The sequence below is a fragment of the Lithobates pipiens genome, unplaced genomic scaffold (genome assembly GCF_037356315.1).
Source record: "Lithobates pipiens isolate NorthernLeopardFrog02 unplaced genomic scaffold, aLitPip1_a1.2 Scaffold_13, whole genome shotgun sequence".
Classification (NCBI taxonomy): Eukaryota; Metazoa; Chordata; class Amphibia; order Anura; family Ranidae; genus Lithobates; species Lithobates pipiens.
Window position 1 is genome coordinate 236,169,199 of NW_027507718.1, and position 14,806 is coordinate 236,184,004.

At 42.4% G+C, this 14,806-nt stretch overlaps 1 protein-coding gene across 14 annotated transcripts in view; it reads right to left on the reverse strand.

Moving 5' to 3' along the window:
• Positions 1-14,806, reverse strand: part of PTPN13 (protein tyrosine phosphatase non-receptor type 13) — a 413,328-nt gene that overhangs the window by 178,547 nt on the left and 219,975 nt on the right. For all 14 annotated transcript variants that reach the window (XM_077476384.1, XM_077476379.1, XM_077476376.1 and 11 more), the window contains 2 exons: positions 7,439-7,526; positions 735-951 (listed from right to left, as the gene is read on the reverse strand). In XM_077476384.1, coding sequence (XP_077332510.1) covers positions 735-951; positions 7,439-7,526 — 305 coding nt within the window. The remainder of the gene's footprint in view (positions 1-734; positions 952-7,438; positions 7,527-14,806) is intronic.

Here is a 14,806-nt window from a genome sequence, read left to right on the forward strand (position 1 = left end):
ATGTTTGCAGTGTTCGAGAGTTCTGGCGCGAACCAAACCGGGGGAACCAAACCTCTACTCAGTACCTACATTAACTGTATTAAAGTCATTATTCTTTCATGCAACACAAAGACCATATGTAATATGAAATTTACTGGAGGAAAACCTTAACTTTAAATTCGAGCATATAATAAAAAAACATTACCATTATAAAGTTTGCTGTATTGAAACGGGTAAATAGGTGATGAAACAAAAGCTCCGTTCAATTCAAAAGGAAAATGAACAAGACACCTGTAAGAGGCATAATATCCTCTTATTTTTGCTGTTGAAAGACTACTCAGTTTACTATTTATGGTAAACTAGAGGTAGAAAGGATTCATGTATATATTGAAGCGCTTAAGGTTTTACTACAAAAGTAAAGAAAGAATAAAAATACCAGCAGCATGAGGATGTTTTCTACTGTATTCAATGTCTAAATTGTGCCTTTTATCCAGGGGATCCATGTCACCACCAGTTTATACTTAGGGTAATATTACCTTTTCAAGGCCCCCTGCCCAGTGTGAAGGGGCGCTCTTTATTTAAACCTCTCCGTGATGGCATGATTTGTGTTTTATACCCCTTGTGCATAGTCATATCTATTATAGATTGTTGTGATATTCTTCCACTTTGTCCCCTTCTACTGCATGATATTACTGTTGGAGCATGCCTAGATGCTTTTTTGCTAAAATAAAGAATTTGAAAACAATAAAAAATACCCTCAGTTTCCTCTGTGTCATGGCCGTCTCCATGGCGATTTCTCGTAGAGGATCTCTACTGACGTCCAGCATAGATGCTCCAGGCATATCACCTAAATACAAGTTCAGCCGAGATTGTTTTAAAGCCATTCTGGCTTGTAATTGAATCATGTCTTCTTCTTGTCGTTTCCGCATTTCTTGATTGATCTGGGCCCTGTCAGATGGGTTGTCATACTGGCTACAATATAAAAAAAAAAAAAAAAAAAAAAGTTTTTTTTTAGCAGCAGTTTACTTACACCACCAATACAAGCAAAAATAAATAATCCATGTTAATGATGGTGTCCCTATGTACAACCACCTTCTACTGATAATGTATTTCCCCTCTATAAAGTACAGTTAAGGATGCAAATCATCCTTAATTTTAGATTTGTATAGATTTCAAAGTATATTTTATTTTTAGCCATATTTTATACACCACAATTGGAAATGTCTGTGTCCACCAGGGTATATTGTCATCAGGAAGACAAAAAGGAGATCATAGCGAGTCTTATGGTTTCTGTTTAGAATCTGATTTGAAAATCTTGATTTTGCTTAAATATACTATATCATTTCGTTATTCCTCAACACGGACCTCATAATATAGCATGTAAGGGCTCCTTCACATGGACGTGTCCATGTACGGAGCCCGCTCTACTCAGTGGGGGATCGGTCCGTCGATACCCGCTGGGCAGGCAGATGACAGTTCCGTCTCTGCACATTGTGCAGGGACGGACCTGTCAGAGCGCCGCTCTCCCCTATGAGGGATCGGATGACAACGGACCGTAGAGTCCGTCATCACCTGATCCGATGATGGATGGAAAAGTAGGTTATTCCTCCATCACACTTTTTCGGATCGGAGCGAGTTGGATGTCAGCGGACATGTCACCGCTACATAGAGGTCTATGGAGCGTCCATTCAGGTCCGCCTAAAAAACTGACAGGCGGACCTGTCCGCGTGAAAGAAGCCTTAGCTTTTCATATTTGTATTTTGTTTTAAATTAAAACATCTTGACCGATGTTGTAAAAGCTTTATTTTTTCAAACCTGCATAATATAAATTCACACTATGCAGTAACATCATCATTCCGCCCCCGCCCCCCCCCCCCCCCCCCCAAAAAAACAGCACATTTTACCACCAAAAAATTACTATGTCTAGACTTGGGAGGTAAAGCCTGGGACAGTGATCCCATCAGTCAGTCTCCTCTTCCCCAGCAATCACTCAGGCATTGTAATAAAAGTAAACAGCCTTTAGGCTGGGTTCACACTGCTGCGGCTACGAGAACCGGATGTGATTCGCACCACACTGCAGTGCAAATCACATCCGATCTCTGTGCGATGCGAGTTCAGCCATACAGATAGTATATATATATATATATATATATATATATATATATATATATATATATATAAAATATTTGATAAATCTCGTACACTTGAAGGTTAAGTGAGTTGAGAATCTTTAGACACTTAAATTGTGTGAACATTCAATTAAAGTGATTATAAAGGAAAGAATAAAATAAAAAATATGTTCTACTTACCTGCTTTTGCAGTTGTGTTGCACATAGCCTCCCCAATCCTCCTCCTCCTCTTTTTTTTTTTGGCTCCTCGCTAACGTTCCTGGTTCCTTTCCCTTGCTGAATTGTCCCCAATAGCAAGCCTCTTGCTATGGGGGCACTCGAGCAGGCTCACTCACAAGCCACGGTCTGTGTGTCCATTCACACAGAGCATGGCTCTGCCCCACCCTCACACTCTTCTCATTGGCTCACTGACCAGTGAGGCGAGAGAGACCCGGGAGAGCCGCTGCTCTTGTGCACATTACTACATCAAAATGGGGCTCAGGTAAGTATAAAGGGGGGGGGGGGGCTGAGGGAGAAGCTGCACCCTGAAGATTTTTTTTTTTTTTTTACCTTAATGCATAGAGCCTTTAGAACCACTTTAAATGATCCAATCATATGAAAAGCAAGTTTCTGTTTACTTATTTCCTCTGCTCATAAATGAGTATTAAAAGTGAACAGAAATGTGCTTTTTATGTGATTGGATAATTAGAGTAAATATGTATACAATTTATTGTGTAAAGGTTCTCAACTTCTTCAGTAAATCAGCCTTTTTATCTAAGAATACAGGACCTCATGTAGAAAATAATTTAAACATCTAGAAAAAATGTTTTATGATCTTTTTAAGTTGTCTATATTTTTTACCATTACTATCTATCTATCTCCATATATATATATATATATATATATATATATATATATATATATATATATATATATATATATATATATATATATTCCAGTTTATCAATTCAAAAGCCATCGATCGGCTAGGTGCATCCAGCAGCAATCAGAGAGCCACAAATAGCTGTAGATATAGTAAGCGGGGCCATCGGTCGCACTTAGCCACTCACAGCTGCAGCAAGAAGCTGAAGATTTCAGTAGATACAATTTGCACTGGCCTAAATCACCAGTGTGAATGTAGTCTAAAGGGAAGAGGCGAGACAAAGACAAAGAAATCTTTTTATACCAACAGCCAGGACCGTTTTTAAGGCAGGGCAAAGGGGCGGCTGCCCTGGGCCCCATCATTGTTGTGGAGACCTAAGCAGCTGCCTCATACTTGCCAACTATGCCAGTTTAAATTCCTTTATCTCGAAGTTTTAGTTCTGTGCCGTGTCCCGATATTTCAGTGTAAAGTTCTGTTGCTTCTGCCCAGCTCTGCCCTATTGCCCTGTACAGATGACTCACCTGCAGACCTTGTGTTTACATGTAAATAGCGACAGCATTAATATGTAAATAGTCGTGGACCGCAGCAGTGACATGTCCCGAGGTCATATCGACCATCACTTCTGCTAAATGCTGCCTACTGGGGAGGTAAAGGGTCATGCTTGAAAGTCCTGCCTACAACTATAGTCATTAAGCCCAACATCAGCTTATTCTACAAAAGGTAAGCAAATTGGAGGTGGAACCCTTCTTCAAAAGAACATGCCACAGCTCCCTGAATATTCCCCCTTACACTGGTGGTTGGTGTACATGCTCTTATTACATTGGTGTCAGTGTAGAAATCCCTTTTTTCTATTCGTGAACGGCATAAAATCCCCCCCCCCCCCCCCGTTACATGGTGGTCAGGGCAAATTCCCCTTCACATTGATGGTCAGTGTAAATCCCCCCTCGCATTGGTGGTCATAGTAAATTCCCCATTACATTGGTAGAATCCCTCACTATAGACTTGCCAAAGATTTCCAGCTTTGCTCTACATGATTCAGAATTTGTCACAGTGTACTGCCTTCTAACTAATCCCATCCACCACTACTGCCACTGATCCCATCAACGCCACATGTTTGCCCAGGGTCCAGTCAATATTAAAGACGGCCTTGCCAACAACTGTACTGTTAACAAAATAAAAGGACCTGGTCCTCTTGGTTGGTGATTATGCATGGGGTTAATTACCCTTATGGATATAAAAGAAAGCTAGAGTGACACTCTAGGACAGTCTAGGGCAGTGATGACGAACCTTGGTGCCCCAGATGTTTGGGAATTACATTTCCCATGATGCTCATGCACTCTGCAGTGTAGTTGAGTATCATGAGAACCGTAGTTCCAAAACATCTGGGGTGCCAAGGTTCACCATCACGGGTCTAGGGTTTCTTGACTAGAGTACAGAGAGGTACCCAGGAATTATACCATTCACCATCATTGCAGCAAATTCATAATTGCCCAAGAATGATTTTAAAAATTCCCCACTGCAAGCTGTCAGGGATTTGTGTCTGCCAAAGTGTGCATTTAGTTGCAGTGACTGAATACCACTGGGCAGATTTTCCCAATGGTACATTTTTTGGGGGGTTCTGGCACCTGACATTACCATTGTGAAAGAGTGTGGAATGGGAAGGACGGACCATTTCTTACATGTAAGTATGCGATGGCTAGAAGAGCAGGTGGGAACTGCTTTTTACAAAATACCAAGAAAAACAAAAAATCCTTGCCAAAATTTATTTTAGTATAAGAGAAGCAAACAGCTTCATTTAAAACAATATTCCAAAGTTCTAAGAAGGCCATAACCTCTATCTGGGAAATGGCATGTAAAGAACTGAAAATTAGAGCTTAACATTATTAGAGGTTGGTATGCTAGTAAGGACTCGCATTCCATTCTTACTGCATTAAAATATACCAATGTACTCTTCTGTGTTGCCACTGAGCACCAATATACTGTTAGTGCTTCTGTTGAGTACCACTGTACTGTCATTGTTGCGGTTAAGCACTGATGTACTGTTGCTGCTGTTGAGCACCAATATACTGTAAATGTTCTCACTGAAAACCAAAGCGCACTGTTAGTGTTGCCACGAAAAGCAATGCATTAACTCACCATGAGCTTGAGATCAGAAAATTATTTCAGAGTTTCCCCAAGAACTGAACATGTTTTAAGGGTTCCCCAAGAGTAAATCGGTTGAGAAGGGAAAATGACCAAGGCAAGGAAATGGCAAAGGATGGAGAACCAGGGCCGTGAAAAGAAAAGCATGATGTATAACAGTTGTAGAAACATCTGATTTGTTGAGTTTTCAGGGATCGTCTGATCGTCTGAAAAAGTCGGAGAAAAATTGGACAGATTGGGGTAGAGCATTTCAGAGGATGGGAGAGGCTCTGGAGAAGTCCTGAAGGTGAGCATGGGATGAGGTGACAAGGGAGTTTGAAAGCAGGAGGTCTTGGGAGGAGCGAAGAGAACGATTAGGTTGGTATTTTGAGACTAGGTTAGAGATGTAGCTGGGGGCCAGGTTGTGTATGGCTTTGTAAGATATAGTTAGTATCTTGAATTTAATTCTGTGACTGAGTGGCAGCCAGTGAAGGGATTGGCAGAGGGGTATAGCAGACAATGAGTGGTTTGTGAGGTGGATGAGCCTGGCAGCAGCATTCATGATGGACTGAAGTGGAGAGAGCCTATTTAGAGGTAAGCCATAGAGGATGGAGTTGCAGTAGTCAAGGCGAGAGATGACCAGGGAATAGATTAGAAGCTTTGTGGTGACATTGGTTAGGAAGGTGCGTATCTTGGAGGTGTTGCGGCGGTTGAGGTGGAAAATTTTGGATAGCGATAGGATGTGGGGCCGAAAGGTTAGTCCAGGATTACACCTAGGACCTTGGCGTGGGGGACAAGTTGATAGTTGTGCCATTGATATTGACAGAGAAATTAGAGAAAACGGCACCTGAGGGAGGAAATATCACAAGTTCGGTTTTGGATAGGTTGAGTTTGAGGAAGTCATGTGACATCCAGGCTGATATGTCTGCTAGTATGTTGATAATGCACGAGGAGACAGATGGAGAGAGCTGGGGGTGGAGAGATAGATTTGGGTGTCATCAGTGTAGAGATGATATTTAAAGCCGTGGAAGGCAATCAACTGACCCAGGAAGGTCGTATAGATTGAGAAAAGGAGAGGTCCAAGAACAGAACCTTGGGGGACACCAACGGAGAAAGGAAGAGGAGAGTGACACTGAAGGAGCGGTGGGAAAGGTAGGATGAGAACCAGCAAAGAGTACTGTCACGGAGACTGAAGGAGTGAAGTTTATTGAGGAGGAGGGGGTGGTCCAATGTGTCAAAGGCAGCAGAGAGATCCAGGAGAAGTAGTACAGAATAGTGCCCACTGGTTTTAGCCGTTAGGTCATTTTAAAGTTTAAAGAGAGCAGTTTCTGTGGAGAGTTGAGGGCGAAATCCGGACTGAAGGGGATCAAGAAGTTTATTCATGGTCAGATGGTCACTTAATCAGTTGTAGACCACTTTTTCAAGAAGTTTGGAGGAGAACGTGAGTAAGGAGATGGGATGTAGGTTGTTAAGATTGGTGGGGTCCAGTGAGGGCTTTTTAAGTATGGGGCGCATGTTTTAAGAGAGTTTGGGAAGATGCCACAGGAGAGGTTAAAAATGTGAGTTAGAGAGTTTAGCATTGAGTCAGAGGGTGAGCATAGCATTTGCGAGGGAGCAGGATACAGGAGGCAGATGGTTAGCTGAGCGTTAGATAAAAGTTTAGCAACTTCATTAATAGTAGCAGGGTGAATAAGGGAAGTAATGATTGTATCTGTAGACATGGGGGAGGTTTTTGCACATTGGAGATCTCCTCATGAATTGTATCAATCTTAGTTTTGAAGGGATTGGCGATCTCCTGGGCTGTGAGTGAGTTGGTGGGTGGAGGCAGTAGAGTGTTGAAGGTAGAGAAGAGTTGACATGGACTGGATGAGGTGTTAATGAGTGTGATAAAGTAGGTCTGTTTGGCAATGTGAAGGCAGAAATAGTATTTTAAGAGGGCATATTTATAGTTTATGAAGTCTTCCTGGAACTTAGTCTTATGCCACAGACGCTTAAGGCCACCGCTACGTTTTCTGAGACTTCTGGTGTCATCTGTTTGCCAGGGTTGTAGCAGTCGGGGCCTAATTCTGCGTTTAGTGAGGGGGGCAAGATTGTCTAGGGAGGAAGACAGTGAGCTGTTGTAGATGAAAGTGGATAGGTTGGGGCAGGACAGGGGTGAGATTTTACATGTAACATTATGTAACATTATAAAAACAAATTGAATTTTGGTAATATAGAACCAACTAGAAACTAACCAGTCATATGCAGGAAATTCATTAAGGTAAAAAAAGGTTTAAACTTTAGAACCATTTAACCCTGATAATGGAGCTACCATATTTAGTCTTTCCTGAAAAATAAAGTTAAGTACCTTCCAGGATGCTGAGCGCGGTTTGACTCCTCTGATCCAGTGAGGACTCCTGTGGAATCGTATCGTTTTAATCCTTCAGATTTTCTCCCTAGCAAAAACATAACAGTAAAAGCTCATCATTTCCGAGAAATAACATTAATTTGAATATACATTATTTTGCATTGACTCGTCTCATCTTGAAGAAAAGATTGCAGAGATCAACAAACTCTTTACTTTAACCACTTAAGGACCGCCTCATGCCGATATACGTCGGCAGAATGGCACGGCTGGGCACAATCACGTACCGGTATGTGATTCTTTAAGTACACAGCCGTGGGTCGGGAGCCAGCCGCGGTTGGCGTGCTCCCGACCTGGTCCTGTGCTCCGTGACCATGGCCGTGGGACCAGCAGACCTGATCGCCGATGGTGTCCCGCGATCGCGTCACAGAGCTGAAGAACGAGGAGAGGTCTGTGTAAACAAACCTCTCCCTGTGCTTCCCTGTGTGGCTGTCACCGATCGTCTCTTCCCTTTTATAGGGAATGACAATCAGTGACGTCACATGCCAGGCTACGCCACAATACAATAAAAAAAAAAAAAAACACATAACGTCATACATAACACTACACTGCCCCCTAGTGGTTAACTCCTTCACTGCCAGTGCCATTTACACAGGAATCAATGCATTTAAATAGCATTGATTGCTGTATAAATGACAATGGTCCCAAAAATGTGTCAAAAATGTGTGATGTGTCCGCCATAATGTCGCAGTCACATTAGAAATCGCTGATCGCCGCCATTACTAGTAAAAAAAAAAAATATTAATAAAAATGCTATAAACTATCCCCTATTTTGTAAACACTATAACTTTTGCGCAAACCAATCAATAATCCCCAATTGCGATTTTTTTTTTACCAAAAATATGTAGAATAATACGTATAGGCCTAAACTGAGGAAAAAAAAAGTTTTTTTTTATATAATTTTTGGGGATAATTATTATAGCAAAAAAAATTTAATTTTTTTCCAAATTGTCGCTCTATTTTTGTTTATAGCGCAAAAAATAAAAATCGCAGAGGTGATCAAATACCACCCAAAGAAAGCTCTATTTGTGGGGAAAAAAAGGACACCAATTGTCAGTTAAAGCGACGCAGTGCCAAATCGCAAAAAGGGGCCTGGTTCTTTGGCTGCAAATTGGTCCGGGGCTTAAGTGGTTAATGTGTAAACCATTGTAACAAGTAATATCTTACTTTGTGGTGTATTCATATTTGAAGAAACCCGATAGGTTTTTGGTGCAAAAGGATGTGCAATATTATACATATCCATTTTAGTGCAATATGTAATTCTAATGTTTCACATAAGGGATAGTTCTGAGGGCCCGTTCTCACCAGAATGTAGTGTAATAAATATGTGTTCCATACATATTTCCTGCACTGCATTTAGTTTATCACATAGAAAAGGAATTGAGGAAGAAAGGGGCTATTCTGGTAGTGCATCCTGCTTTTTCAGTTATTGCTCCCATTTTGATTTTTTTTTTAAAGAATTTGGTTGATTGGCATCTGGAAGCTGCTATGTCGATTATGCTTCTACACTACAAAAATAAGTGTAAATCTCCTACTCATACTGCTTCTACCTCCAATCAGAAAAAGGGATCTTTTCGCTCACCCTAGGCGTTAACCTCGAAAACCAAGGCTTAATTTTTCATCGCAAGCCCTAAACTCCTAAATCCATCAAGTCTGCCCAAAAGCCCTCTTCACAAAAAAGTGGTGCCCCCACACTAGAGAGGGAGGTGGTCTGTTGGCACTTGCGCCAGTATAGATTCGACATGTCCTGGAACTCTGAGCACAGTCTGTCATTTCAATACAAAATAGAGCTTCCTGCAAAATTTCAATTGTTCCTGTTTCAAGGTTTTCTATTCAAACCTATTCCCAGTCCTAAAACCAAAATAAGGCTTCTGCTCAAAATTGGACTTAAAATCTGTAAACAAATGTCTCCAAACGTATATATCTTTGTGTACCCACACAACCAGCAAGATATGTAATTGGTTCTTTCAGACAAGGGGAATTTCTGGCATCAACAGATTTACAAGATGCCTATCTTCCCATTTTTACAGCACATCAACACTTTTTGAGTTTTGCTGTGGGAGACCATGTCTAATTTGTGGTATTCCCATTCAGGGCTCTCTTCTGCACCTCAAGTGTTAGCAAAAAAGTGCTTGCCCAGCTTCTGGCTTTTCTGTGAACCCAGGGCATTCATGTCAAAAAGTACCTGGATGATCTACTCTTAAAAGATTCCTCATCTACAGACTTGGTTGACAAAATCCAGAAGACAACTCATCTCCTTTCTTAAAACCTTTGGCTGGATAATCAACTTTCCAATTCTGTCCTTCAGCCATCACACCATCAGGAGTACTTTGGGCTAATCTTGGACACTTCCCAAGCAAGAATTTTCTTTCCTCAGGAGAAAATTGCTTCTTTAAAACCCCACACAGGGACCTTTAGATCCGAATGGCATCTCTCAGTTTGCTTCAACATGAGGGTTCCTGTGTTTCACACAGTCCTCTTCAAAAACAATAACAAAATAGAACAGCCAAATCCAGACCAGCCAAACCAAGCTCTGCTTGGCATGGTGGACCTCCAATCCTGACCTAGAAATATGAAAACTCTTTTTATCAAGCACCCTGGATGGTGGCGACAATGGATTCCAGTCCTATAGAGGGGATGGGTTTAATTCAGATTGATTTATGCCTTCCCTTCAATGAACATCTTTTCTCAACTGCTGTGCAACAGGAAGAAAAGGATCCAGCAGTTCCCATTGCATCAAATTGGCCAAAAAGGACATGGCACAAAGACACATGCATTTTATATTTCCAGAGCTGCCCAAATTGGCAAAACCTTCCTTAAATTTATAAAATAACAAAAAAATCCACCATACATGGGACTTTAAAGGTGTTTGACAATATTTAACATCTACTGCACTGTTATTTAATTCATTTGCAGATTACCTGGTCTGAAAAATAATAGAAGAAACAAGTGGTACATAATAGGGTGGAAAGATAATCGAGCTGTGAAACAAATCTGAAAAACGAATGTATTGTATTTTTTGAACACATAAATAAAGCCTTGCTGGACTATGTTGTGTTACATTAATGTTTTTATTGGAACTGAATGATATTTTAACAGTGGTGTATAGATATGTTCCCTGGATAGACGTCAACACAGGAATGATGTCAGACTGGGATTTTGCAGGATTTGCTTAACTGCTCCTTTCTATCTTCTCCCTAGGGACTGCTCCTGTTCCTGCAGGAAATCTGGGTAGGGGGAGGGTAAGCAAACCCTACAAAGTCCTGATCTGACAGCCAGTGGTGTCAGTAGAACTGGGCATTCAAGGCATGTGCCCTACACCTCCTGCAGGATTCCCCCTGGTCCCTAATGGCAAAATTCTCCGTAACTGCAGCAGACAACATCGCTCTTCATTGGCTCTCTGTGAAAACTAGTAAGGGTAGGTAGGATAGGTAGGATCTGAGGTAGGATCTGGGCTGGGGAGGGGGGGGCTAGGGTGGGGAAAAGTTTTATTAAAAGTTTTTTTTGGGAGAGGTGGGGTTGGGGATATGTGCCAAGAGGGGAGATTTGTATTGGAGAGTAAATTTGGGGGGGACAGCACGATATTTGTACTGGGAGAGGGAATTTATGTGCAAGATACATTTTAACCACTAGGGATCCGCGCTATAGCCAAATGACGGCTACAGCGTGGACTTCCTTTGCCGGGACTACGTCTATTGACGTTGTCCCGTGCACAAGTGGCCTGCGCGCCCTGTGATCAGCGAGTCTATGAGACTCGCCTGATCACAGATAGAAGCAAGGGGTCGATCCCGACCCCTTACCACGTGATCAGCTGTCAGCCAATGACAGCTGATCATGTGATACAACGGAGCCGGTAATCGGCCATTTTTCCTCCTCGCGCTGACAGCCCGAGGAGAAAAAAAAAAAAGCCGATCACCGACGGCCGTAATCGGGACCAGCTTACCAGTGCCCACCTGCCCCCTGTCAGTGCCACCTCAGTAATAAAGTGCCCCATCAGTGCCCACAGTGCCACCCATCAGTGCCCACAGTGCCACCCATCAGTGCCCACAATCTGCCTCAACGGTGCTGCACCCCAGTGCCACATATTCGTGCCCATCAGTGTCATCTACCAGTGCCCATCAGTGCCGCCCATCAGTGCCGCCTATCATTGCCACCCATCAGTGCCCATCAGTCCCATCTATCAGTGGTACCCATCAGTGCCCATCAGTCCCATCTATCAGTGGTACCCATCAGTGCCCCTTAGTGTCACCCATCCGTGCCCATCAGTGCCCACCAGTGCATCCCATCAGTGCCCATCAGTGCATCCCATCAGTGCATCCCATCAGTGCATCCCATCAGTGCATCCCATCAGTGCATCCCATCAGTGCATCCCACCAGTGCAGCCCATCAGTGCAGCCCATCAGTGCAGCCCATCAGTGCAGCCCATCAGTGCAGCCCATCAGTGCAGCCCATCAGTGCAGCCCATCAGTGCAGCCCATCAGTGCCCACCAGTGCCGCCTCATTAGCGCACTTCAATGAAGGAGAAAAATGACCTGTTTGCAAAATTTTATAACAAACTATTAAACATGATTTTTTATTTATTTTTTATTTTGCATCTTTTTTTGTTTAGCAAAAAATAAAACTCCCAGCTGTAATTAACCACTTGCTTACTGGGCACTTACACACCCTTCCTGCCCAGACCAATTTTCAGCTTTCGGTGCTCTCACACTTTGAATGACAATTACTCAGTCATGCAACACTGTACCCAAATGATTTTTTTTTGTCCTTTTTTTCCCACAAATAGAGCTTTCTTTTGGTGGCATTTGATCACCTCTGGGGTTTTTATTTTTTGCGCTATAAATGAAAAAAGACCGACATTTAAAAAAAAAAAACATATTTCTTTGTTTCTGTGACAGAATTATGCAAAATTATTAATTTTTCTTCATAAATTTTGGCCACAATTTATACTGCTACATATCTTTGGTAAAAATAACCCAAATTAGTGGATATTATTTGGTCTTTGTGAAAGTTAGAGAGTCTACAAGCTGTGGTGCGAATCGCACAAAATTGATCACATCTGATGTACTGGTGGCCTATCTCGCTTCTTGTGACCCGAACAAGTCAGGAAAGTACAAATACCCCCCAAATGACCCCTTTTTGGAAAGTAGACATTCCAAGGTATTTAGTAAGAGGCATAGTGAGCTTTTTGATGTTGTCATTTTTTTCCCACAATTCTTTGCAAAATTAAGATTTTTAATTTTTTTTCTCCACATCATTGTCATTGTAATAGGTTATTTCTCTCACATGGCATGTGTATACCACAAATGACACCCCCAAAAAACACCCCCTGCTACTCCTTCTGAGTATTACAATACCACATGTGTGGGACTTTTTCACAGCCTGGCCACAGAGAGGCCCAACGTGCAGGTAGTGCCATCATGTGTTCTAGGAACATAAATTACACATCTAACTTGTTGACTATTTATTACACTTTTGAAGCACCAGGACAATGACACGTGACACTGATGACAGATGGCACTGATACGTGGCAATTATGACACTTATACGTGGCACTGATGACACGTGACACTGATGACAGATGGCACTGATACGTGGCAATTATGACACTTATACGTGGCACTGATGACACGTGGCACTGATGACAGATGGCACTAATATGTGGCACTGATGACAGATGGCACTAATGTGGCACTGATGACACGTGGCACTGATGACAGATGGCACTTATACGTGGCAATTATGACACTTATACGTGGCACTGATGACACGTGGCACTGATGACAGATGGCACTAATATGTGGCACTGATGACAGATGGCACTAATGTGGCACTGATGACACGTGGCACTTATACGTGGCACTGATGACACGTGCCACCGATGACAGATGGCACTAATACATGGCACCGATGACGCGTGACACTGATGACAGATGGCACTGATACGTGGCATTGATGACACGTGACACTGACAACAGATGGCACGTGACACTGACAGGTGGCACTGATGACAAATGGCACTGATGACAGATGGCACTGATACGTGGCACTGATGACACGTGGCACTGATGACAGATGGCACTTATACGTGGCACTGGGTGCAGGTAGCACTGGGGGAGGATGGCACTGCTGGGGGAGGATGGATGGCACTGCTGGGGGAGGATGGCACTTTTTTTTTTTTTATCAAAAAGCAAAGCAGAACGGCTGCCGCTGCAGCCGTTCATCTCTCCCCTCTCACACTCTGTGTGAGGAGGGAGAGCGGCGCTGAGAGATGATCTCATATGTTTACATATGAGATCATCTCCCATTGGACACGCCGATCACGCTGTAAACGACCACGTGCCCAGGGGACACGGCGAACACAGAACTTCCGCGGTGCGCGCCCGCGGCGGCGCGCATTGCGGAAGTAAACATTAGGACGTCCAGGGCCTCCCGGACGAACGCGCCTGCTCTACGGCCGTCATTCGGCTATAGGGCAGGCGCGAGGTGGTTAAATACCACCAAAAGAAAGCTCTATTTGTGGGAAAAAAATGATAAAAATTTCATTTGGGTACGGTGTTGTATGGCCGCGCAATTGTCATTCAAAGTGCATCAGCGCTGAAAGCTAAACATTCAGGAGGGGGGTTTAAGTGCCCAGTAAGCAAGTGGTTAAAAGCAAATCCCTAGAGCACATTGACATGGCCAAAAAACTTTAAGAATGCAGAGTTTAAAAAAAATGTTTTATAACATATAAGCACATATATAGGTGTATAGTAAAATTAGTCAAAAGGGTATTTTAAAAAAAAGTAAAATTGTAATCATATCTATTATCTCTGAAAATAGGGCAGACTTGATGGTCCACTTGGTCTTTTTCCTGCCATTCTAAAAGGTTCCATTTGTTTTTTTTGAATTTTAAGGCTAAACTACAACTTTTTTACTAGAACTGAATGGAATGATCAGTCTCAGCATAGATCATACCTCTGTACCATGTTTCTCTGTTGTCTGCAGATTAGAGGTTGACCAATATGTTTTTTTCTCTGGCCGATCTATGATGCTGATTTTTGTGGCAGATATTTTAGGCTGATTTTTCTTTTCCCTTCATCTCAAACTCACCCACTCCTACTTTTATATTGTGAAAGATAATGTTACGCCGAGTAAATTGATACTCAACATATCACGCTTTAAAATTGTGTCCGCTCGTGGAATGGTGACAATCCTTAAAAAAATCACTGTTTTCCTATGCGGGCGATGCGATACATATGCGTTCGCTTCTGCACGTGAGCTCAGCAGGACAGGGCACGTTAACATTTTTATTTTTCTTATTTTACCATTTAT